The sequence below is a fragment of the Tiliqua scincoides genome, chromosome 2 (genome assembly GCF_035046505.1).
Source record: "Tiliqua scincoides isolate rTilSci1 chromosome 2, rTilSci1.hap2, whole genome shotgun sequence".
Taxonomy (NCBI): Eukaryota; Metazoa; Chordata; class Lepidosauria; order Squamata; family Scincidae; genus Tiliqua; species Tiliqua scincoides.
In genome coordinates this window covers 248,085,336-248,111,226 of record NC_089822.1, presented here as the reverse complement: position 1 = coordinate 248,111,226, position 25,891 = coordinate 248,085,336, and the positions used below count along the sequence as shown (strand labels likewise).

At 46.7% G+C, this 25,891-nt stretch overlaps 1 protein-coding gene and 1 pseudogene across 1 annotated transcript; one reads left to right on the top strand and one right to left on the bottom strand.

Annotated features, from left to right (window-relative positions):
- The first annotated feature begins 6,837 nt into the window (after positions 1 to 6,837).
- LOC136643536 (5S ribosomal RNA) lies at positions 6,838 to 6,957 on the top strand (annotated as a pseudogene).
- A 7,796-nt stretch (positions 6,958 to 14,753) lies between these two features.
- LOC136641450 (uncharacterized) lies at positions 14,754 to 18,729 on the bottom strand. Its single transcript, XM_066617246.1, has 4 exons — positions 18,564 to 18,729; positions 16,346 to 18,158; positions 15,872 to 16,243; positions 14,754 to 15,522 (listed from the first exon to the last, which is right to left on the bottom strand). The coding sequence occupies exon 2, from the start codon at positions 18,105 to 18,107 to the stop codon at positions 16,347 to 16,349; it is 1,761 nt and encodes a 586-aa protein (XP_066473343.1). The 5' UTR covers positions 18,108 to 18,158; positions 18,564 to 18,729; the 3' UTR covers positions 14,754 to 15,522; positions 15,872 to 16,243; position 16,346.
- Between the last annotated feature and the right edge of the window lie 7,162 nt (positions 18,730 to 25,891).

The following is a 25,891-nucleotide window of genomic DNA, read 5'->3' as shown; positions in this document are numbered from 1 at the left end:
CTGGTGTCCTCGAACTGGTGACCTTCTGATGTTATTTTCAGGCTAACGGAGGCTCTACCCTCTAGACCAGAGGTGTCCAAACATTTTGGCACGAGGGCCACATCATCTCTCGGACACTGTGTTGGGGGCCAGGAAAAAAAAAAGAATTAATTTACATTGAAAACCTGAATAAATTTACATAAATGAACTTATTAGAGATGGAACCTCTACGAATGAATGAAGGTCTTGTAGTAGCTCAGGGCCTATGAAAGGCCTTGCACAAAGCAAGACCAGCCTTTCCTTTGTTGTGTGAAACAGCAAGTAGTGGAGAGAGCCCTTGTCCCACAGCTCAGGTGAGAGGTTGAACAGTTGTCCTCGTACTGAGAACAGCTGCTTCGGGCCATCACGGTCTCCAGCAAGTCTCTGGAGGGCCAGAGGTTCATTGGGGACTGGGGGCTCCCCGAGGGTCGGATTGAGAGCCCCCGAGGGCCACAAGTGGCCCCCGGGCCGGGGTTTGGACACCCCTGCTCTAGACCAGACCTCCTGCCTCTTCTTCTTCACCAGTTTCCCACTTCAGACTGTAGCCCCCCAGAGCTGCATTCTGTGTTTAAAAAAAAGAAAAAAAATGCCCAAACCATCATAGAACTTTATATGATTCTGCTCTTGGGCTACAGCTGGCTGTGTGCTGGAAGGTTGTTGTCAATTAGTCTTTTCTAATTCTCTTTGCCCCAAACTGAATGATGCTGACTCCTGCTTGGATTTGCCTGCAGGGGACTCTGCAGAAGTTTGTGGATGATCTGTTCCAAGTGATTCTCAGCACCAGCCGCCCCGTCCCCTTGGCTGTGAAGTACTTCTTTGACTTGTTGGATGAGCAAGCACTACATTATGGGATCTCGGACCCAGAGACCATCCATATCTGGAAGACAAACAGGTAAACGACCAAAACTGCTGCCTAATGCTTTCAGAAAGCAGCATATGGCCTGGATGCCTTTAAGGTGGATTGGATGGATTTCTGGAGGAAACCTCAATCACAGGTTACAAGTCTTGATGGGTATGTGCAACCTTCTGGTTCTAGAAGTAGGCTACTTCAGGATGTCAGGTGCAAGGGAGTAGCATCAGGATGCAGGTCTTGTGTGCTCTCTGATGCATCTGGACTAGATGGGCCTTTGACCTGATCTAGTGGGGCTCTTCTTAATGTTCTTAAATCCCATGATGTGAATCCTGGGTCATTAGCTGCTACAAGCACTGTGTGGGCAATGGCGAACATGACAGCAAAAGCCAATACATTGGCAGAATTTTGCCCACACTCATTGCTGCTGCCTTGTGTGTGTGTGTGTGTGTGTGTTTTAAAGTCCACATTGTCTCAGTAACTCTGTTGGGTAAGGCACTGTTGTACTTAATCTATTTTTGCATCTGTTATGTCTTGGGCCTCAAAAATGCAACACAAGACATTTCTGAAATAAATGTCCCCATTTTACAGGTTGAGTAATTGAGGCTCAGAGGAAAATAACTTGCCCAAACCATTTGAGTGCAGGTTTAGTGGATAGCTAAGCAGGGGTTCAAACCTGGCTGGACTACGCTGATTTGATTCCTGACATAAAAGCACCTCACATGTAGGACTTTTGGAACGTGCCATTCATTGAGCTTTTCCTCTTTCTTTTGCAGCTTGCCCTTGAGGTTCTGGATAAATATCATCAAGAACCCCCAGTTTGTATTTGACGTCCAGACATCAGATAATGTGGACGCTGTGCTCCTGGTCATTGCTCAGACTTTCATGGACTCCTGCACTATTGCTGACCACAAGTTGGGTCGGGTGAGCCTGGAAAGCATTGGGGGGGGGATGCCACTAGTTTGTGTTCTGTGTGGGAAAATCTGAAACCTGTTGTTTTCAGTCACTCATTTTCTGGTGCAATAGACATGCTGCAGTTGTTCCAATAGTTGCAGAGGATTCAGACATCTTTCACAAGGCCACACCTGTTGTGGATAATAGTGCATCCACAAAGCACAGTATTTTCTTTCCAGGAAAAGGCTATTGTCTTGTGAAATGCAGAGTGCAATCCTAATTTGTGCTGGAAACAGGCAGGCCAGCCAGCTGCAGGCCAGCCTGGGGCAAGGGTAAACGTTTCCCCTTACCCCGTATCACGCTGCAGCAGCCCCAGTGGGTCTACTTGGATCTGCCCCACCTGATGAGGTGGCACAAATCCAAACAGCCCAGGACTGCCCTGAGCCGCCTGGGAACGGGGTCTGGATTGGCTTACTGCTGGGTCCTGGCCCCGCCTCCTGCTCCCCACCTGCTCACCCACAGTACCGCCAGCCACCCGCCCTCCCTCTGCCCCAAAGCCTCCCTCTCGCCTCCTCCCTGCCCTCTCCACGCCTCCAAACCCCTGCATTGGCTGAGCTGGACCAACGCAACTCACCTTCAGCGCAGAGCCTGCAGCAGCACGGGGAGGCCGGAGCATATCCGCATGCTGGCCTATCACCCCTGTGAGTGGCACAAAAGTGCTTTATGGCCTCCTGCTCCCCACCTGCCCACCCATGGTCTCACCTGCCAACCGCCCTCCCCCTCCCATGAAACATCTCCTTCCCGCCTCCTCCCTGCCCTCTCCACACACCCCAACCCCTACGTCAGCTGAGTTGGACCTCAGGACAACTCCCCTTCGCCCCGGAGCCCACGGCAGCTTGGGGAGGCCAGCGAATGTCTGTGTGCTGGCCTATCTCCCCTTTGAGTGATGCAAACGTGCTTTATGGCACTTTTGCGACACACATGGGCCGGCGCAAGAGACTTGAGTCAGCCCAAGTGCAGGTTTGTATTGGGTCCGCAGTTGCGCACATATAGTGAGTACCTATTGGATAGTACCTGTGATGTGAAGGAACACAAGTCCCACCCCTGACCTGCCAGTGCTATTTTGTGAACCTTTTTTTTATAGTAATGAGAGACAAAGAGCTCTTGGCTGTCTGTCCCTTGCTCTTTGGAGTCAGAGGGGTTGCCCACACCGTTTTCACCTTGCAGTGCACATACAGTTAGGGATTGTCAGTCACTGTGTGCATTCTACAGTGTTTGTCCCTCTCCTGTATGCTGTGCCTGTGCTGTTGCCAGTACTTTGCTACTGAGAGCCAAACTAGCTATGAACTGGGAGTTCTATGATTGGGACTCCAAATACCTTTTTCTTGTTCAAAAAGCATCTGTGGGGTGGGAAAACAGGATTTGGAGAACTATGGACTGGGGTTAAGGACCCAATCCTGTTTAGCTTTCCAGCACTGGTGCAGCCATAATGCAGCCCTGAGGTAAGGGAATTAATGTTCCCGTATCTTGAGGAGGCCTCTGTGACTGCCTCCCCACCACAGGATGCAGCGCACGCCCCATTGGGACAGCTGCACTGGCAGTGGAAAACTGGATGGGATTTGGCCCTAACCCTCTGCTGTCATTCACCAACCCTAAATTGCTCTCTTGAAAATGCTACACTGTGGAGGGGGGGTCTTTGTTGATCCTGTGGGGAGACGGAACCTGGGACTTTCTGTATGCAAAGCAAGTGCTCTCCCAATGAGCTGCAGTCCTTCCCCAGTAATTATTAGTACAACTAAAAAATTTCTCGGTCCTGTAACTAATACCTTGTTCCCTCTGTGGCCCTTCCAGGACTCTCCAATTAACAAGCTGCTCTATGCCCGTGACATTCCACGCTATAAGCAAATGGTGGAAAGGTAAGAAAGAGGATCAGGGGCTGGGCTGGGGATGCAGAAAGACTGAGTGGAGACATTACAGCCAGCTACTTCCACCCTGCAGGTACTATGCCGATATCCGCCAAACCATCTCTGCCAGCGACCAGGAGATGAATTCTGCCCTGGCTGAACTATCACGGGTAAGCAGCTCATTGGCTCCATTCCTGGCCTTCCTTTTCAATCTTTTGATTGCTGATCAGGTCATGCAGTGCATAGTCTGCAGGCAGCCAAGAGACACATCAGCACCAGTTGTCGTCTGCCATTCTTGCCTTTGTTACTGAACTACAACATGCCATCTTGAGATCATTCCCACCCCTTCCCCTTCCTGGAGTACAAGCCCTGCAGCTTGCCTGTGCCAACTTGGCTAAGGCAAGAAGAAGGAGGCTCCCTTCAGATAGCAAAATCAGCAGGTGGATTCCATCGATGGATACAGTTCAGGTCCACTCTTGGATGACTTCACCATGTGGTCTGCCTGGCTTGCAACACAACGTGCTGTGCAGGGAGGCTTAGTGGACATGTGGAGAAGCTTTGGCTGCCTTGGGCACTAATACGAGTTCTCTTTCTCGGTTACAGAATTACTCAGGTGAACTCAATTCCTTGGTGGCTCTGCATGAACTCTACAAGTACATCAACAAGTACTATGACCAGGTAAGTTCAAGGGTATGCAGAGCATAAGAGCCTAGCTGGATCTGAAAAGCACTGTCTAGTCCACAGTGGCCAACCAGGTGCTTTTGGCTGAGTTTATTCTGGAAGATTTTAATAGGGTTATTCTGGGGCCAGGTAATTGACCTGGGAACACCAGATGCTACAACACTGCAGAAACTGAGCAGACATGGCTTTGAACACCCCCCTGGATGGGAGACCAATGTAAGAATGGGGGGGGGGAAGTAATCTGAAAGCATTTTAAAGTGGAGGACTGTGTTCCATAATTAAGGTGTCACTATCAAGTAGGCCCTGCTCCTGATTTATACCTTGAGAAAGGAAGGCCCCCTTAGCAGTGGCCCACCCAGTGAACTTAATGTCGGTCCACCCAGAGAACTTAATGTCCAGGGAAGTTCTATGCCCAAAGATTTTGGCCTGCTGCAGTACGAAATTCAGCCATTTTGAGGCCGAGATGGGGGGGGGGAGCAGATCGCTCCCACTTCAAAAACTCAACCTTGATGACAAAAGCAATCACTGGCTCACAGCTCTGTGTGTCCCTGCAGATCATCACCGCCTTGGAGGAGGATGCAACTGCACAGAAGATGCAGCTGGGTTACCGCCTGCAGCAGATTGCTGCCGCTGTGGAGAACAAAGTTACAGACTTGTGATGTGCGGGGGGGGGGGGGGGGTCAGTCAGCCAGAGAGGTGGTGAACAGCACCTGCTGCGGTCAGACCCAAACACTCCACACAGAGGTGGAAGTGGCAGCAGAGCAGGAAATGCCAAGCGCAAAGGGCCGAGCACGCCAGAGGATTTTTTTAACAGACTTTTAAAAAAAAATGATGATGATGATGATGAAGAACTCTAGGGGAGAATCTCCCTAAACAGAAACTGGGCTTCTCAGATGAACCAAGCCACAGGGCCAGCAGGCCAGGTGGCATGAATGTGCCAAGGGGCTGGAGATGAGTGTAGCTGTGGGACACGCTGGATCTTTGCCTCCCCTCCCCACATCCTGAAGCCACTGAGAACAGCAGCTCCGGCAAGGACCTGAATCCCTGTGAGCTTCCCCTGGACTCTCTTGGACCCCAAGAAAGAGCATCTTACTACCTGAGCAAGTGGAGAGTCCCTTGCCCTTCCTCTTACCCGTGGGTGCCCCTTGAGCACCCAGTGGCACTTTCTTCACTCCACGGGCATCGGAGCAGGCCAGAACAAGCACAAAGGAAGGAAGAACCAGCATGCACCTTGAAAATGCCGGCACTCACTGTGGGTGGGGTGGTGGCGGTGGTGGTGGTGAAGACCCTGGTACCAGCGGCTGGAGCCACCCTGTCCGCATTCCATGCCGACCATCCTCCTCACTGATGCCCAGTTCAGGTGCTCCTCATGACCCTTGGACATACATTCCTACAGCTGCTTCTTCCAGCACAGATCCGTCCTGCTTCCCAGAAAGCACAAAAGAAGTCCCTCTTTTCTCCCAGCTGCCTCCCAATCCCCATTGCCACTGCTCTGTGCTGGACCTGCAGATCACACTGTGGAAATGAGGAAAGTATTTAAGAGTTTTTTTCCCCTTGTGCCAGCACTTCTCTTGGGATAACCACCCTTGTTCATGGAGCTGCTTCCTCCCACACCACCACTCCATGCTGTCCCCCATGGGGGCTTTCCTAGCTCTGCCAGAGACAAACCAGATTTTTTACAAAACCAACTGGTTGCTCCTCTCTGACATTTTCCAGGTTCCCCAGTGGCAGCTCTTGAGTTCCTCTGTTTGCAGCTGGGGTTGCCATCCTTTTACTAGCTGCTGCTCCTGTGCCTTTTTCAGCATCATAATCTGCAGGCATTCGCAGGTGGCAATTGCTGTTAGAGGCACAGAACAAGCTATGGGTGTGTGTGTTTTTTTCCTGGTCAGTTGGCACCTCTACGTTTGAGCTCTGTGAAAATAGAACTCAAGATTATCAGTGGAAGCACTGCTGAAGCACCCCATCCCATTTGTGTGTGGGGGGGGGGTTGCTCCTGGCTGAGCGATGTCATTCTCAGTACTCGTTTCTGTTCTTTTCCCTTTGTTTCTTGTCCTGTAGGCTTTTGTGTCACAGACGATGCCTACCAAAAGCAGCTCTGATCTCCAATCAGCTGCATTGTGGCACTTACTCCCAAGTACATGTAATGGTGATACACGTAATGTAATCAATCCCGATAGAATTCTCATCTTCTGGGCAGTGTTTCCATGTCCTTAACAGCTGCCCAACAGTCAAAGAATCAACAGGTGAGGCTTTCTCACCACCGCATACCCAGGCAACAAAACAGATGTGATGATAGGCTTTTATTTAATCACTCTCTGTTGGGGTAAGTGTAGGAGAACCTTTGAGATCAACCGAATTCTACAGTGGGCCTTAGGAAGAGCTTTGTGGAACTCAGAGCCTGCATTTTCCTAACGGACCAAACTAGAGGTGACCCAGCAGATCTGGGGTGTGTGTGTAAATGTGAACACACGGATACACGTTTTCTTTAAAAGCAGCAGCAACTGTTACCCTGCACATGCCCAATCTCGTCTGATCTTGGAAGCTAAGCAGGGTCAGGCCTGGTTAGTACTTGGATGGGAGACTGCCTGGGAATACCGGGTGCTGTAGGCTTATACCATAGTCTTTCGAGACTGAAGGTTGCCAACCAGTCCAGCATGGCGGGGGGTGGGGGGTTTAAAGCAAACAACCACAGTCTCCTCCACTGCTGTGGTTGTGAATAGTCCTTCCTATTCCATGAGTGCTCCTCAATTAAAAACAAAATGGCAGGAAATCCTATTTGCAGATGTCCCCATATTATGCCTCATTTAGCCCCAGGGTATTGACTCTGGTGCATGCTGAGGGATGGCGGCGTAGCATTACAGTGAAGAGCCTGTACCATCAGCTCACCGGCCTTGAACTCAGTGGGTGCCTTAAGCCAGTCAGTCTCTCTCGGCCTCAGCTTCCCACTTACTTATAACATGGGGGTGATGATACGAACACTGGTTTGCCTGACGTGGTTGTAAGGATTGCTAAGATTATGTGTGTGACACACTTAGGAAAAGGGCTATATGAATATAAATACTGACTATTCTTAAGAGTGCCCTAACCAAAAGTCTAATCCAACCGTCAGCATAGATTAGCTATGCCTACAACTGTATTAGATCACTGTCTTTTGTGTTGTGTCTCTTGCCCTCCGAAAGCAACATAACACAAGTGTCTGCCTTTTTAGAGCTCTTCCTGCCGTCCTTTCAAACCACTGCTTAATACCTCAAATGACGAGTGCCAGAGTTCAAGCCTGCCTGGAAGCCATATTTTTTAATCCTGAATTTCTTCTCCCTATTGCAGGCATGAGAGCTAAAAGAAGGACACTCTATACATGCTCAGTAAGCCTCCTGATTATTAATTCTCCCGATGTGGGACTGAGAACAGATTCTAAGATTAAGCCCTGGTTTAAAGAAGCAAGAAGTCACATCTGTGTCCCTATTTAGCTAGATGAAAACTGCAGCTAACTTCTAGTTTATTCTGGACGTATGAAGCTGCCTTATAGAGTCAGACCCTTGGTCCATCTAGGCTGGTATTGTCTGCACTGACTGGCAGCAGCAGCTCTCCAGGGTTTCACAAAGGGGTCTTTCCCAGTCCTCTTTGGAGAGGGCTGGGATTGAACACAAAACCTCCCACATGCAAAGCAGGTCCTCTACCACAGTGCTTCAGCACCTCCTCCCCCCTTCTTGCCATGGCTTTGAGTTTGGCTTTGCAGTTCCCAAGAGCTGAAGTTGGCAGTGCAAGTGCAAGGATTTTAGAGACCTTTGGACACGGTACTGAAAGTGGCTGCCCTCATCTGGAAGCGGCAGGGGGTGTGAGCCAAAAATTCCCCCCTCCCTCTCTGCCTCTCACCTTGTGCAAAGTGAGATAATAATTGTGCTGCTGGGGCAGCCAGGTCTCTTCTGCCAGTCTTCAGGATTGTGGCAAATGGTTAGCATGACCATCTGTTGGAAGGATCCCTGGCAAGCAGCTGTCTTGGTGCTGGAGTCAAGAAGCTTGTCTCCCACCCTCACTCCTGTCCCAGTGACAATGGACAGAAAGCAGGAGTTTGAAAATTCCCCATTGCAACAGCAACTGGCAACAGAAAGTGGAACATACCCAGCTAGGCTTGCCCAGAGAACACCCTCTTTTAAAAAGTGAGGCTGCTGCGGCTTCTTAGCCAAGGGGCAACATCTGAGACCGGTTTATTCTAAAAAGCTGTGCAGTGGTACCTAAGATGGGAGGCAGGGTTATCAATTTTTTTCATGGTGCTTGAAATTGTGCCTTTCACAGCTGGTCTGATTTGCACGTATTGGATGGGAATTAGGCTTATCTGCATGCCGTGAAAAGTGTGCCTCCAGATTTCTGCAGATCAGACAGCTGTTCAAGGCACAAGGGCACACTGGGCTTGCTTTCCTGGTCAGCTGGCACTTTTAAGAGGCTGTAGCTGTAAAAAGAGTAGCTTTTCAGGTAATGTTTTGCCATAGATTCCCCCTGTACCCTACAGGGCAGAAACTTCTAAAATGGGGAAGGGTACATGCTGCAGAAACTGCTGGTGGTGGGCTTTTGAGAAGGGCTGGCCATTCAGCCCTTTGGATAATTTTATATACCTTTGTTTCATCTCTGCTTTCTTGCATCCTGGTCCTTATCCTGGCTTTTTTACATTTTGATCCAGCTCTCCAAATGTGCTTTCTCAACTGATTGGAGAATTAATGATTAATCTGGAAAGCTTGATGGACAAACCAGGCTGGGGGGGTTTGTTGTTGTTCCATAGTATAATAATGTTATTGTAGATACTGTTCTGAGCAAAGTAGGAATTTTATCATGAAATGAGTTTTGTCTGTAAATAATCAGTTTAGATCCCAGATGACTTTTATTACAGAGCAAAAGTTCTTACACGGTAATTCAATAAACTTTAATATACAACACACAACTCCAGCTTCCCGTTTCTCATCTTAGCAGCGTCCTAACCTAATAGTGCATTAATACCTGCCAGGGAGGTGTGGGAGTTTGTTCACATGCAGGAGATCTGGTCTAGAGTAGAGCCTCCGTCTGCCTGAAGATAACATCCACAAGGTCGCCGGTTCGAGACCACCGGCCCCGTGCGACCTTGAAGCAGCTGACAAGCTGAAGCCGAGCTATTCCATCTGCTCTGAGCGTGGGAGGATGGAGGCCAGAATGTGCGACCAGATCAAGAAAGAAACACCTGAATGTTGTGGTTCTTGAAAGAAAGAACCTTCTTTCAAATTGTAAAAATCCCTATTCAATAAGGGATTTAAATAAAGTCTGCCTATGTAAACCGCCTTGAACAAAGTCTTGAATAAAGACCAAGAAAGGCGGTATATACATAAATACCTGTTGTTGTTGTTGTTGTTATTATTATGTCCCCTTGCCCTGGTAACTGGCCTGGGCAAAGCCCAAGCATCATTTTTCAGGGCCCCTTACCAACTTGTAACACCAGCCCCACAAGATGTAATACACACTACACTCTCATCCCATGGGTCAGAAGATTTCTGCTGCTTGGTTCCTCGAGAGGCGACAGATTTTGAGGCAGGGGTGTATGAGGTGCGTGAAGGGCATGTAGCTGGGCTTGGGAGGGCTGCCACCTGGGTTTGAATGCTCTGTGGCTGATGCAGGAGGTTCCTTCTCTGGGATCCCAAAAGAAACAGTATGTTCCTTATGAAAGGGTTCTCTCCACAAGAAAGGGGTCTAGTGTATCTCCAAAGAGTCCCCACCCCCAGGAAGGGAACTCCTGCAAGCTTTGCTTGTGAGCCCACCTTGATAGCCCAGTATCTCAGCCAGGTGCTGTGTCATCCTGCTACTGCCATGGCACAGAGCTGCAGGACTTCCATGGAGAAGTCAGGCCTGAAGGCATGACTGGCTCATGTTTAAGCAAGTCTGACCACCCCTGATTTTATATATATAGCTTAAACACACACACACACACACACACACACGTCTGACCACCCCAATTTTGCACACACACACACACACACACACACACACACACAATATATACACACACACACACACACACAAGTCTGACCACCCCTGATTTTGTATATATAGCTTAAACACATACACACTATATATATATACACACACACAAGTCTGACCACACCTGATTTTATATATATAGCTTAAACACACACATACTCATATATATCTATATATATCTATATATATCTATATATCTATAGCTTAAACAGACTTGCTTAAACGTAAGAGCCACACAAGATAAACTTCAGAAATCTGAAAGCCACAAAAGATGTTCTAGAGCCACAATATTTAAGCAACTTTACTCACCCTGAATATTAAACTTGCCTTTTCATCCCGTAGACTCAGTTCACATCTGGTAAATAACTATAAAACTTGAAAATTCGTGTTTTGCATTAACCCATTTCTGCCCAGCCCACAGGTGTACACATTTGATTCCTGTTGCATACATGCAGCGTTAAACAGATATGGCTTAACCATGATGCCAAAAAGGAGCTCAGCCAGCATATTTCTGAGAGCCGAACATTATATATCAAAGAGCTACATGTGATTTGTGAGCTGCAGTTTGGCCACCCCTAATATACCATGCCAGTAAAAAAAATAAAAAAAAATTTACACTACAAAAAAGAAAAAAAGTAATGAATTAGTAATACTTTTAATGACATCTAATTTTTCTTAAAAAGGGGGGGGGACACCTAATACCTACATATTGGTTTCTTACAGTAATGAGTAACATTACAGATTGTTTTTGAGCCTCAGCTTTTTATTAACTTTAATTTCGAAAGGTTCCTTTTTGAAGCAACAGATACACAAGTAGTTAAGAAAAGTCTTAAACATGAGGATGAGATTCATCACAATCCCATTTCACATAAATGCCAGAAATTGCAATACCATCCATGTCTTTGTTTCTTCAGGATCAGTTCTGGAGGCTTTGAAATGTCTCTTCACACTCGAAAAAACTTATATTAAAATATCTTCACCAGAAAAGTCATCATAGATTTTAATTTGACAAAAACTGCCAAAGTTTTTCGTCTTCTATAAAAATAGGAGAAAATGACTGAATGATAGTGAATGTAGATGTTATTTGATCCATTGCTTTAGAACAAATGTCCAGTTCTTAATGAAAACGATCAAGGCTTTCAAACGCTGCCAGATGAAATCAAAAGGGCAATGTAAGACCAGCATCTTTTTTTAGTTCTCCTGGTTTCTTCAAAATTTGATTTTTTTTCCTATGGAAATATCCATTTCTATATCTTTTATTGTTGCACAGTTAATGACCTTCACCATTTCTGCATGCTGATCTTCAAGGTATAATTTTGAAGTTTGGGGTTCACTGTACACCCAAAGTTTTAGCACCAGGATCAACTTTTAAGAATGAAAATGTCAAGAATTGATATGCATCAACCAGGAAGTGATGTCATGGCTGGAAGTGACATCATCAAGTAGGAGAAAAATCAACACCCCCCCATATGACAAAATCAAACCAATTAAAAGTTTACAATAAATATAGCATTTAAAATAAAGAAGAGGCCTTCTTACCCTCTCAAGCAGGTGCTGATCTCTTTTAAAAAAAATTCCCCAAGCACCCCAAAAGCTGCAATCCTATCCACCCTTACCTGGGAGTAAGTCCCATTGATTATCATTGTTAAAAGCATATACTGTACATAGTAGCTTGTTAAAAGTACAGATCTCTAACATTTTCCTAAATGCAATCACATACCATGGTAGTATCAAGTCTTAATATAGTATAAATTAAATACACCTTGAAATGAATGGGGACCCACCTGAAATTGGCTCATAACCCAGTTTGAGAAACACTGCACTGGACAAAAAAAGGAAAGAAAGATCTAGAAAGAAATAATATTTATTAATGATTATTAATTATTTAATAATCAGGGTCCTCTGCTCCTGAGGCTATTAGAGACCTTACATATAGTATGTGCGTGTGGACATTTGCTAGAACCTCCCTAGAAATGGAGTTCAAGGACTATTCCTCGAAAGCTTTAGAGCAGCATTTCTCAAACTGTGGGTCAGGACCCACCATGACCTGATTTTGCTGTGGGTCACAAAAAGCAGGCCACAGCCATCTCGGAAGCTGGAAAGTGCAAAGCTGGGTATGGATGTTGAAAAACTGCTGATGGCTTCAAAAATGGCCACTGCATATGCAGCAAACAGCCCCAAAATGGCCGGGGATAGGCAAGAACAGGGAGTGGATGTCATGACACAAGTAATTTTTAAAACATAATTTAACATGTTGCTCAAGTCTTTAAGCCACAGATTAAAACACATTTCTGTCAGCTGGCTGCTGGCTTAACTGGCCTATCTTTAAAAAGGGAAAGAGGGGGGACCCGGGAAACTATAGGCCGGTCAGCCTAACATCTATACCAGGTAAGATGGTGGAATGCCTCATCAAAGATAGGATCTCAAAACACATAGACGAACAGGCCTTGCTGAGGGAGAATCAGCATGGCTTCTGTAAGGGTTAAGTCTTGCCTCACGAACCTTATAGAATTCTTTGAAAAGGTCAACAGGCATGTGGATGCGGGAGAACCCGTGGACATTATATATCTGGACTTTCAGAAGGCATTCAACATGGTCCCTCACCAAAGGCTACTGAAAAAACTCCTCAGTCAGGAAACTAGAGGGCAGTTCCTCTCCTGGATTGAGACCTGGTTGAAGACCAGGAAACAGAGAGTGGATGTCAATGGGCAATTTTCACACTGGAGAGAGGTGAAAAGCGGTGTGCCCCAAGGATCTGTCCTGGGACCGGTGCTCTTCAACCTCTTCATAAATGACCTGGAGACAGGGGTGTGCTTCCTGGGGCATTTGGTGGGCCGCTGTGAGATACAGGAAGCAGGACTAGATGGGCCTATGGCCTGATCCAGCGGGGCTGTTCGTATGTTCTTATGCTTTTAACAATGATAGTAAATGGGGCTTACTCCTGGGTAAGTGTGGCTAGGATGTTAAACATTTTCCTGCTTGATGATGTTACTTCCGGTCATGACATCACTTCTAGTGAATCTTGACAGATTCTCATTCTAAAAAGCTGTTCTCGGTGCTGAAAGTTTGAGAATCACTGTTCTAGTATATTTGAATGCTGGAAGCCAGGCATTACTTATACTGAGAGTCACTTTTTTTGTTTATATTGCTTTGTATTGAGTTTTTACTTAATCCCTCTCTTATTTTGTGCAAAGTCAGTGTTTCCTCAACTGTGGCTCCTGATTGTTAATGGGCTGACAGGTTGATAGCAAGCAAGGAAAATATATTGAGCACCCTGTAAACTGAAACAGAACTGAATAGGTGCATTTACTCATGAGTAGCTGAACGTGCCTTGGCCCATTGCCAAAAGCAGGCCGAGAGGAATCCAATGCCACCAGAACAGTCCTGATCCAATGAATGCAGGCCCTGAAAAAAACATTCCAGAAAGAAGTACCCTCTATCCAAGCTGACAAATATATTTAGTCCTATGGAAAATGAGCTACATGTTTGCATTTACTCATGAGTAAGCAAACCTGCCTTGACTCCTAATAAAGGCACATAAAGGGGAATGCAAATTCACCAGAATGGTCCAGATTCAATTAACATGGAGCTCACAGCCCTCCCCCCCAAACATAGTACAGGAAAAAGTACTGTACAAGAGACTTGAGTTGGTTGGGTTGTTGATTTTTCTTTTTAGTCTTGTAAAGCTAGGTGGGTCCTGATGGTGTGTAATTTTAAAAGTGGGTTCGAGTGCTAAAAAGTTTTGGGAACCACTGCTTTATTGGAAAGATTTGTTGACTTTTAGAGACTCCTCTCCCCCCTCCCAAACAGTGGAGCCTCATTTCCTCTCCTCATAATGGGTTTTAATGCTGTTTAGAGGGCAGCTCAGAATCCCAATCCAGCCCAAACAAAAAACATAATAACTAAAATTGAACTGGGCACTGAGTAGGGCTGAAAATCTTACTCTTTTTTTTTTTTTAGGGGTGGGGGCTCATGGGTTTGAGGCTATTGCAGGCAGGCTACAGAGAGAATTCACTTGGTGGAACAAGGTTGGCTTCCCCATCTTATCTCTTTTTATTTAATTATTTGTTTTACTTCATTTAGAATTATTCATTTTAATTTATTTTAATTATTTATAGCCTGCCTATCTAGGGTGAAATGTTACAATTTCAGTGCTTGCTGCATTCTCAGGAAAGTACTTCCTGCTTGATGATGTCACTTCTGGCCATGACATCACTTCCAGGTTAATGACATCACTTCTGGTGGACCCCAGTCAGATTGTCATTCTAAAAAGTGGGTCCCGGTCTACAACGTTTGAGAACCACTGCTTTAGAGTCATTCCAGGGTACCCAGAAGGCCGAACTGGAGAGCAAGATGTGCATTTAGGGACTTCCAGGTCAAGCAAAAGACTGAAATTGGGTTCAGAGAAAGTTGGAAAATGTGAAATTTTAATTTGGGGGTATGAAGATTATCTCATACCACAGGTTAGTATTCCAGCTAATGATTTTCTTCTACAAACTAGACAAGGGTGCTTGCAAAGTTTTTTTTTTTTTTTTTTTAATGTTCCAAAACTTTTCACGGTCACCTGTGAAAATTATTTTTCCTGGCCCACAGGTGTACACATTTGGTCCCTGTTGTGTATATGCAACATTGGGTAGAAATGGCTTAACCTCATCCAAAACTTCACACCAGAAAAAAATAGAAAAGAAAAATTGCATACATCAGAGAGTAAAATCTGAGCTGAACCTCTTGTGCTCCCACTTTCTTTGGGCTCAAACACTACTTCAAACGTAGAGATTAACTTTTCAAAATTTGTCTTTACTTGCGTGCGCAGCTTCATAATGAGCAGCCTATCTTGTCTGGGAAAGTCTTTTTAATGCTATACCTACATTAAAATCAGCAGCAATTTACATCAATCAGGTGAGACTGAAAAGAATGAATAAATACTTTCCAAAGTTACATCCAAAAACATCATACATGAAGAAACTTTTTCAAAAGACTGAACTCCACAAAGGTTCAGATAATGATTTACACAAGGCACAAATAAGGACTTAAGATTAATTTCTTTGATTTTTGCCTGAACACCACCATGAATACTGGCCTTAGTTGCAGTGTTGTCATATCCTTGACCACGAAAGAAGTTTATGTCCACCACTATCCAACTGTTTCAAGATATCTTCTGCGAGTTTACCAGTAGTCCTGTTTTCAGAAGGAAAAAAGCCCAAGAATGATTCCTTTACATCAGTGGTTCTCACACATTTAGCACCAAGACCCACTTTTTAGAATGAGAATCTGTCAGGACCCACCCGAAGTGTTGTCATGACCAGAAGTGACATCATCAAGCAGGAAATTTTTTAAGAATCCTAGGCTGCAATCCTGCCCACACTGATCTTGGAGTCAGTTCCATTTACTATCACTGTTAAAAGATTATACATAGTCGCTTCTTAAAAGTACAGGTGTGTAACATTTCCCGAAATGCAGTCACATACCATAGTAGCATCAAGTCTAAAATATTAAAAATTAAATATTGAAATGAATGGGGACCCACCTGAAATTGGCTCATGACCCATCTGGTGGGTCCCGACCCACAGTTTGAGAAACACTGCTTTACATCAACTTTTCCCATCTTCAATATGAACATATCTGATATGTAGTGGTTCTCAAACATTTTAGCATCTGGGCCCACCTAAAAAAGTTTCACTTTATCAGCCACTCAAGCCTCTGTCGCTATAATGGTGACTGGGCAGCTTAATGAACCCTTGATGCACATAGCCTAATCTACCCTGACTGTTTCATGAACCACCAAAAATTGGGTTGTGACCCACTGGTGGGCCACAGACCCACAGTTTGAGAACCACAGTATACAGTGATAGCAGATGCAGCCCTCAGGTATTCCAGAGCTCCTGCTAAGACTTCAAATCTGGAAAAGGAAAAGGAAAAAGAATGGCATTTTGTAAATTTTCATTAAATTTCAACACCATAATTGTCTTTGCCATCCCTTTAACACAATTTTGTAGCGTACCTTACTCAAAGGAGACCATAGTGAGAGTTTCAGCATTCGCAGCTGTCAACCTCCTCCTTTTGTCAGTGACAACCAGGCTGTAGTTCAAGAACGATCTCTCGGAGGCAGCATTTGAACAAGGTATCCAAATTGCCCTAAGGGCAGCGCAAGCATAATCTCTGTGAGAAAGCTTCAGCCCATTAAGAATACCTTGAACATCCACCTCAACACAGTCTTCCCCTTTCAGCTGTTCCTTAATGGCATTCAAGAATATTGTGTGGCCCTCAAGGAACTGTTGTGCCTGAACCTTGCTTAGGAACGGTACGTTCCTCTGAAGGGCGACGAGCTGAGCAGCAGACCTATTTTTCGGTGCATTCCGAGGATCAAACAGAGCCCCTATAGCTTCAACAATGTCCTTTGCTGGGTCCTGGGACTGACATTGTTCTAATTTCTCCAACGCTGACTGCGCTGCAGCTCTTAAGTTTGCTTGAACAGAGACCTGTGTTTTGGGGAGAAGCATCTGGCACTCCCTCATAATCACCTCATTCAAGACTCCCTCGCTAAGATGCCTCAGTTTTATCTCAATGTCACTCAGTTTCCCAGCAAGGACATGGATTGTGGGATAGGACGACCCTTCCAGGAACGTTATCAAATCCATCACAGGGGCACATATTTCAGAAACATAAGCAGCCTGCACCTTCACGGTTTGAATAGTTTCAGCAGAGGCTGCGTGAAAGAATCTGACACCAGCATTGCCATCATCAAGGGACCTGAAGAAATCCACGACATCTGCAATGCGGTTAGCAAGGTACCGTACAGACTTGAACCAGGAGTTCCACCTGGTGCAGACAGGGGATGGAAACAAAGAAATCATGTCTGGATCCGACCACGGATACTTTTCGCTCAGAAATTGCGCATATTTATTTTTTATCTTCCTGGTGTTGAGGAAGGCGTTTTTCACCTTAACAATTGCGGTGTTCAACTCCTCCAGCTCTCCCTCAAAGACGCTGCCAATGCTGTTGGCCTTATGCGCCCAACACTGCACATGGTGAGCACCTTCGATCAAGCCCTTCACCACCCCCACGCACTCCGTCATGTACGTCGCCGAGTTAGTGATGATACCAACAACCCGCTGCCTATCAATGCTGTAGTTTTCCAAGGTGTCCAGGACAGCATTTGCGTAATTCGCTGCATTCGCCGCATCCAGAACTACCGACGCAGCTAGATGTGTCTTGGCATCCGGCGCAAATGTGGAACGGCGCATTAGAATGTTGAAAACGCAGCTCCCGTTTTTATCTGTGCTCTCATCACAGAAAATGAAGATGTCGCTGTCCTTAAGTTCCGACTGTATCTCTTGCCTCTTCTTCTCCCCAACTGCAGGAATGTAGTGCTGCCTGAGCCGGTTTGCGGAGGGCAGATCCCCGCTTCCCTGCACATATTTATTCAACCAAGCACGTATAGCAGGGTGATCCAGTTTCTCAACTGGAATGTTGGCCTTTATGAAGGCCTCAACAGTGTCCAGAATGAACTCATCTTTAGAGTCTTTGACTTTCTTGCTGTTCTGTAAGGTCTCCTCCAGCATAGCCAAGCTTGACTCGGTCTTGACACCCAATTTGCGTGTCATGTGTTTCTCAGACTGACAATGCTTTTGCAGGGAATCCTTACGTCTGTAGTCCAGGCGGTAGTTGCAGTACTTGCAGAAGAGGATGCCACCAGAGACAACAAAGCCTTCGCTCTTGAATTCTACAGCTCTGTCCTCACAAGTCACTTGATGCTTTGGCATCTTGGAAGGATGGTCTGCTCCGTTCGTTGAAGATGGACTTGACGTTGATCCCTGCAATGTAAAAACAGGAGGCTTGCAGGCTGCTTGAATACCAAATCCATTACAAGTGCATTGAAAAGGGTGTTCGAGGAGGAAAAGGAGGGGGCAAGCAAAATAGCAGAGAAAATACTGCTTCAATACAGAGCTCATACAAGCGCATTGCAAAGGTTGGAGGAAGCAGGGGGGTGGCATGGAGAAAGCACAGAAAAAAATACAAACGACAACTGTTTCAATGCGGAATCCACACAAGTGCACTGCAAAGGGTGTCAAAGAAAACAAGGGAGTCATGCAATAAAGCAAGAAAAAAAATTGCTCCACAGAACATAAAACATTCAGCTTCCCATAAAAATGCACATTAAAAAAAAAAAATAAGCACAGTTCCTTCTTACTGGAAACATTTTCAAATGGAGAGCTCACCAAAAAACACTGGCCAGATGACCAAATTGCTCTTTGTAATGCAGCTGAGGCCTCTGTCACACCTTGCTGGCTGCCTGATCAGGTGCACTGGCCATGTTATGTCGACTCTGCAGCCATCCCTGCCATTCTCATAGTGGCGCAGTGCCGCAGAGGTGGTAAGAAGGCCTTCCGGTTCACACCACAGCAGGATACTGCCCAAGGCCCAGGCACAGCAGCGCAGAACTTTGGAGGCCTTAGAGAGGCTCTGCAATGAGTTTGGGAGAAAAACAAAGAACTTTGAGATGACGAGGCAGTTCTTTGATGGGTAAAAGAGGCATTATTTCAAGCTGTTCTTAAATATTGTTTTATTTTGGTTTTTGAGCAAAATTTGCATTATATCGCATTAATTCGCATTTTCCGTGTTCAAACACCTCTACACACAATGGTAATGGCATTATATATTTAAAAAATGATCCAGCCATTTCTTCAATCACCTCCTCTTTTGCTTTTTTATCTTCCTTTGTTGAGCTCCTCTGGGTCAATGTAATTTCCTACTGGTACGGGTACCCCACTTCAAATTTCTTTATTAATGATTAGCAGCAACACTAGAAGACAAATTCAAAATCAGTTTTGACTGACTAGGTGTAGGAGTGGGACGCCTCTGTGAAAACCTTGCCCCCATCACTACGGCCAGAACTGGTTGGCATCAATGGCGTTCAACAGTTCATAGGTCATAAAGGAAGGAAATGAGCACCAATGAAAGTGTTACGATAAAGATCTTCTCTGTACTTTTTGCCTCTTGATAAACAAATGGGTATAGAAGCCCCCATATCCACAGCTTCACTTATCCACAGTTCTCAAATCCGCCCCCCCCCCGCCCCATCACACTTATGACTCACCTCTCTCTGTTTACAAACGCTTTGCAAAAGGTAGCTTTTTCTTCCTTTTGCTTTGGAAAAGAAAGCAAACAGCAAGAACCTAGACTCAAAGATGGCTAGAAGAGGCAACAATGAGAACACTAACAGGAGGCAGAGTCTTATGTTTTCTCTGTCTGTTTCCTCTGCTGTCCAAAGCAACAGGAAGAAAAAGCTGCCTTTTGCAAAGAAAGAGAGGTGAGTCAGGAGCCCAAAGCGAAGAAATCTAAGTAGGGTTTGCTACTATCTACGATTTGGGTATCTGCAGTAGTAGCAGTAACGTATCTGTTGATGATTCAGAGGGACATAAGAACATAAGAACAGCCCCACTGGATCAGGCCATAGACCCATCTAGTCCAGCTTCCTGTATCTCACAGCAGCCCCACCAAATGCCCCAGGGAGCACACCAGATAACAAGAGACCTCATCATGGTGCCCTCCCTTGCACTGGCATTCTGACATAGCTCATTTCTAAAATCAGGAGGTTGCACCTACACATCACGGCTTGTAACCCATAATGGATTTTTCCTCCAGAAACTTGTCCAATCCCCTTTTAAAGGCATCCAGGCCAGACGCCATCACCACATCCTGTGGCAAAGAGTTCCACAGACCAACCACACGCTGAGCAAAGAAATATTTTCTTTTGTCTGTCCTAACCCTCCCAACACTCAATTTGAGTGGATGTCCCCTGGTTCTGGTGTTATGTGAGAGCGTAAAGAGCATATCTCTATCCACTTTATCCTTCCCATGACACCTATATTTAAAAAAATGGTAAAAAGTGGGACACAGACACTCCCCCCCCCCCCACATATACTTTCTCCCTCCCTTCCTGAATTAGAGACTGTACAGTTCTTAGGTAACGATTAATGGTAGGTTATTTTTCAGGTTCTGGCCTTGGGTAAAACCAGACAAAACTATAGTTAGACACTCCCCTAAGTTTAACCCCCAACTTATCTAAGGGTCAAAGAAAATTCCATGATTTTTGGCTCAAAACCTGGCCTTGGCTTATCTGTGAGGTCGACTTATAGATGAGTATCTACAGTGGCTTGTCTTCCACAAGGCTCTTTATCTGCTCACCCAGTCTGCCTGGAGCAAGTGACCAGTTGCTAAGACACCTCTACTTGCTGAGCACATCGCAGACAGAAAAGGTGAAGCCACGATTGGGCTGTAAGGATCTATTTTATTTGCACCTTTTACTGCAATGAAGGAAGGACATCCAGGCAAAGGATTTTCATGCAGGATTTCGGCACCCAACAGGCAAGCAATGCGCCTCTCCCTTCTTGCTGGCCCCTTACAAAGCACCAATCAGGCACTACAATTTTCATGCCAGCCACTAGGGCACAAAACAGGTACATAACAAGCACTCTCTTATGGCTGGCAGCCAGGAGGGTGGACCATCCACTCCCTTGCTACACTACTGTCATTATGCCTGACTCCTCCAGTGTTGGGTAGACCTAGCGGGGGGGGGGGGGATCACAAGACAGAGACCAGGTCAACCCATGGCTTTGAGCAGCCAAGCGCAGGGTGATGGGAGCAGACCACCCCAGGTGCCAGTGGCACTAGATATGCCACGGGTGGGAGGGGAGTGACCCCCTGGTCATTCAGGTCCAGGCTGAGTAGAACATCTGCACCCTGTGCTGGCTGGGAATCGGGGGTCCCCTGCACCCCATCCCTTGTGGGGGAGGGGGCTGGGCTTGCCTGGCCTCTCTCCGGCTGCAATCCCAGCCGCACTTTCCTGGGAGTAAGCCCCGCTGACCACAATGGGGCTTACTTCTGAGTAGCCATGCCTAGGAGCGGGCTCTCAGTCCACCCACTGCCCACCAGGGTGCCCCGAAACCGGGAAGGAGCGCGCGCACTCACCGGAGCTCTGCGGGGCAGCTTCCTTGCAAGGCTTCTCTGGCTGCTTCCTCGTTGCTCCGGGGGCTTCGCAGCCGCCAAGGGGGGGGCACTCCGAGCCGCCTTCCTCCTCCCCGTCGCGGGAAATGGCCGCCCGCACATGCAACGAGGAGGAGTCTCCGCCCGTCTCCGCCCCCAGAGGGGAGAGATGGACCCCCCGCCACAAATGGGTGCCCCCCCCGCCTGCAGGCGCCTTCCCTGGTCCCTCCTCCTGCGGACAGGTGAGTCCTGGGCGGGCCGCCTCACCTGTGCTCTTCCCTGAGCGCCAGCCGCGTCCTGCTGGCCAGGTGAGGCCAGGACGAAAGAGCAGGAAGACCTACAGATCTTAGTGCCCGACCCCAAGGAAAGGCCAGTCTGGGGAACCTGGGGGGCCCTTCCCCCCAAGCAACATCTGGATCATCTGGGTAAATCCAGTGGGGCTGTTCTTAATCAATGGGGCTTACTCCCAGGAAAGTGTGGAGTAAATGTGGGTAGACTGCAGCCTAAGGCTACAAGCCTATTCACACTTTCCTGGGCGTAAGCCCCATTGACTATAATGGAACTTACTTCTGAGTAGACATGCAGAGGCTTGGGCTGCAAAGCAGTCGAAGTGCCTAAACTGTCCCCCTGTGTCCTCCCACCGCGAAGCCACTGGGCTGCTGGGGCGGCGATGGATGCTCAGGGCTGTTCCCAAGCCTGGAGGGAGGAGGGACTCCAGGTCCCCCCAGCAGCCAGCCCCTCCCTGCACTGAGCTGAGACTACAACTCCCAGCTTTCCCACACACCACCCGGTCGTGTCTGCAGAGCTGGCTGGCTAGGGGTTCCCAAGTGGAGGGGCGGCGGAGGCTCGGGACGGCAGGCGCCCGCTTTAGGGCAGGCTGGTGAGTGCACTGGGCTGGGGGGCTGCTGAAGGCGCAGGGTTTGCGTGGGGAGAATCCGCCTGCCCGCATAGAGAGCCGCAGTGGGGTGCAGATAGTGATGAGGTTAGAGGCGTTGCAGCCCAAGCCTGTGCATGTCTACTCAGAAGTAAATCTCATTGAATTCAATGGGGCTTGCTCCCAGGTAAGCATGCATAGGATTGTAGGCTAAGCCGGAGCCTGGTGTGTGACTACTCAGAGGTGTAACTAGGGTGGAGTCTGAGGGGCATCTGCCCCAGACACTACACTGAGGGGGGTGCAATGCACTACACTGGGGGGGGGGTGCAGTCACTTCCAGGTTCTCCCCAGAGTAGGAGGCACTGGCAGCTTTGAGCTTCCATAGGAGAGGGACAGGAGGTATGAACCCATTAGTACCTCCTCCAGGGAGTACCCAGAAGTCCCCAATGTCATGTGACATCATGGTGTCATTGCCCCAAGCACAGTTTCTAGTTACGCTTCTGTGACTACTAGGGCTTGGACCTGCCAGACACTTAAGAACATAAGAACAGCCCCACTGGATCAGGCCACAGGCCCATCTAGTCCAGCTTCCTGTATCTCACAGCGGCCCACCAAATGCCCCAGGGAGCACACCAGACAACAAGAGACCTGCATCCTGGTGCCCTCCCTTGCATCTGGCTTTCTGACGTAGCCCATTCTGACATAGACACTTCGGGGAAGAGCGTAGCACTAGGGCGCACACCCAGGTTGACCAGATGTCATAACCCCAAAAGAGGACCAGGCACCCCAAAACATAGGATGATATTATTATTATTATTAACAGTATTGATATACTGCTTTTCAACAAAAAGTTCACAAAGCGGTTTACAGAGAAAAATCAAATAACTAATGGCTCCACTAAATAACTCCACTCCAATAACTAAAGGATATCCAAGAAAAATGTAGGACATGACAAAATAAAACCTAAAAACACTCCTATATTGATTTCATGTGGTTAATTTAAGCACTATATTACTTATTATTAACTCGAAAACTATATTACATATAATGTATTATTTGTATTTTATTAATTACAGGAAGGCTATGCCCACTTATAGGGAAAAAGAGGGCATTTAAGTTGTTTTCCAGGACATGAGACTAAAAAAGAGGACATGTCCTGGAAAAAGTGCAACCCTATGCACTTTGCTATATGAACCATGCATCAAGTCAAAAAATCCAATCCAGCTTCTAAGAGACCAGAGGTGGTTGTCTGGCTTCCCCCTCCCCTGACATCCCCCCATCAGTTATTTGGCTGTTTCTACAATTGGATTACTTTATTTTTACCAAGTGAGATGTGCTGGCCCTTTAATGAATGAGGATGTTATTAAATAAAGAGGTACAATATTACCAGTGGACCCCCCCCCCAATTGCGAGCTCCATAACCCCGCAGAAGGATTTAAGAGGCTTCTAGTAAGGCAACAGCCCTCTTCTGTTGTTTTGCCCCGTTGAACTCTCGAGTCCACCCAAAAGTTCCCAAATGTTGGTACTGTTTTCTGGAAAGAAGGTGCCAGAAAACCCTCTTCCTAGGCAGGTGGACTAGCCAACACCTCAAGTCTCTGTGCAGTACTTGGAAGCGATGGAGTGAGCCACAAAGCCTCTTGGGAAACCAAGCCCCAGTTGCTGTCATTACTGCTGTATAATCAAAGCCCAAGGTGAGAATCGCATGCTCCAGTGGTTTTCACTGGTACATAGAAGTGTGATTTTTTTTTTTTTAGTGATAATGAAATAAAAACACATAACACTGCTTTCTGCAGGTCTCATTTTTGTGTTTATAAAAACAAAACAAAACTTGTGAAAAAATAAAACCGTTTTCTAGCACCTCTCCATACTGGTCACCGTAGGCTCGTTGGGCTGGATGTTGGGGAGGGTGCATGGGTAATGACTATGGCCGCATCTGTTGACAGTACACTACCTATATCACCTACTTGGTACACTTTTAAAGCAATTATAATTTATGAAAATGCATCCTTGAAATCAAAGCACACCGCACCACGTTCTGCACCTCATTTTTGTAAAAAAAAAAAAAAAATGAACTGTGAAAAATAAAAACTTTTAAGAACACCTCTACTGTTCGATCAACCAGCTATAATTGATTTCAGACTAAAGTCCGGAGTGGCCCAGTCATGAGACCAACTGATGCTCTTGCTTCAGGCAGTGGGCTGAAGGTTAAAATTAAAATGGAGTTAAAATGTAAAATTTGAAAACAAGTACTGTATAGTGTTGTGATGTTCTTGTTCCCCTCTTCTCCAAGTGGGGAGAAGTTTTGGGGCCCAGTGTTAGCTTGGGTTTCTTTAGAGGAAAAATCACTAGAGGCTGATGATTTTCTTTGGAATATTTGCTGTACTGTGTTTACAAATAAAGCTGTGTTTAGGACAAATTGAAGATTTGTGCATTGGATGCAGTTAGATAGCACATGTTCCTATTAGCAACATTGCCTAGTGGTGTCTTCTAAGCATCTCTGCATCTGTTCATTGCTGTTTGCTTCTCTTAACTTCTACTACAGTCTCTCTCAGATCAAATCCCACCTTGGTCTCTGTTGCTTTCAGAACCTAGGGTCCAGGCCTGGGTCCCAGCCTCTCACTGAATTCCACCCTCCTAGACTTTTAGTTTAACATAGAGCTGACCAGTTTTATTTCTGACTAGTTGAGCCATTGATCTAGTACTGTACTGAAATTAGAATGCATGCCCTACTTCTTTAATGCATGTGTGGTGTGTGTGTGTGTTTAGAATACTCGCTTAATTTCAGGAACAGACTTCCTATCTCACAACTGTGGTTTTCAACAATTTTGCAATTGTGTAGGGAGGCAAAACCTGAGATTTCTCTTCTGTAATTTGTACATAAAACTTAAAAGCTTCTTCAGGATCTGCTCTGAGGGATGACCTGGAAAGTGATCCACAGGATCTGTTCTGAACGGTTCTGGGCCTTGACAACAGAGACAGCAAGGGCAAGGAAGACCTGGCCACAGGCCTGGCCAAGTGATGAGGCCAACATTCACATTGAGTGGCAGGTTAGGAGGAATGGCAAAGTGACGAGGGGTCCCCCTGTGGCCGCTTCAATTTACTCTCTGATCCTCCTCCTGCTTACTCTGAAATTAGAATGAGCAGAAAAGAAGAAGGGAGGGGGGAATCCAGACCTCATACTACTTCTGTCATCAGTGCCTAACTCCCCCCCCCCCGCTTACCCACATGCTGCTTTCCTAAGCAGCTGGGTGGACATGGAAGTGGCAGGGGTGACAGTTGCACCACGAGGTTCTTTTCCCTTCTTCCTCTGATGGCCCTGGAAGAAGAGGTGGGCTGCTGCTGGCCTGGTTCTCTTCTAGCTCATTCTCAGCAAGCTGGAAGGGAATTGGAGAGCTGATCTCAGCATCCTGATGAGCAGCCTGCTGGATAGGGGCAGCAGAGGCAGGGTGCAGGGCACCATCTCTTCAATTCACCACTTTTCCCCAACTTGCCACTTGAATTGAACAATCATGGCTAGGCCAACCCTGGGTCCGCTTCCTTCTCTCACCCGAGGTCTTTCGACTTTGCTTTGGATGCCTAGATGCTCAGATTAGAGGGCTCTTCCTTGTGGGGTACAAGAGTTGCCCTGGAAGCAGCTTGGCAAGAAGTGGAGGGACCCTATTTGGAACTGCAGAGCCTGGATTTCTT

Excerpts from the sequence above, each read along its gene's own strand:
- LOC136641450 (XM_066617246.1), bottom strand. The coding sequence starts at position 18,107 with ATGCCAAAGCATCAAGTGACTTGTGAGGACAGAGCTGTAGAATTCAAG.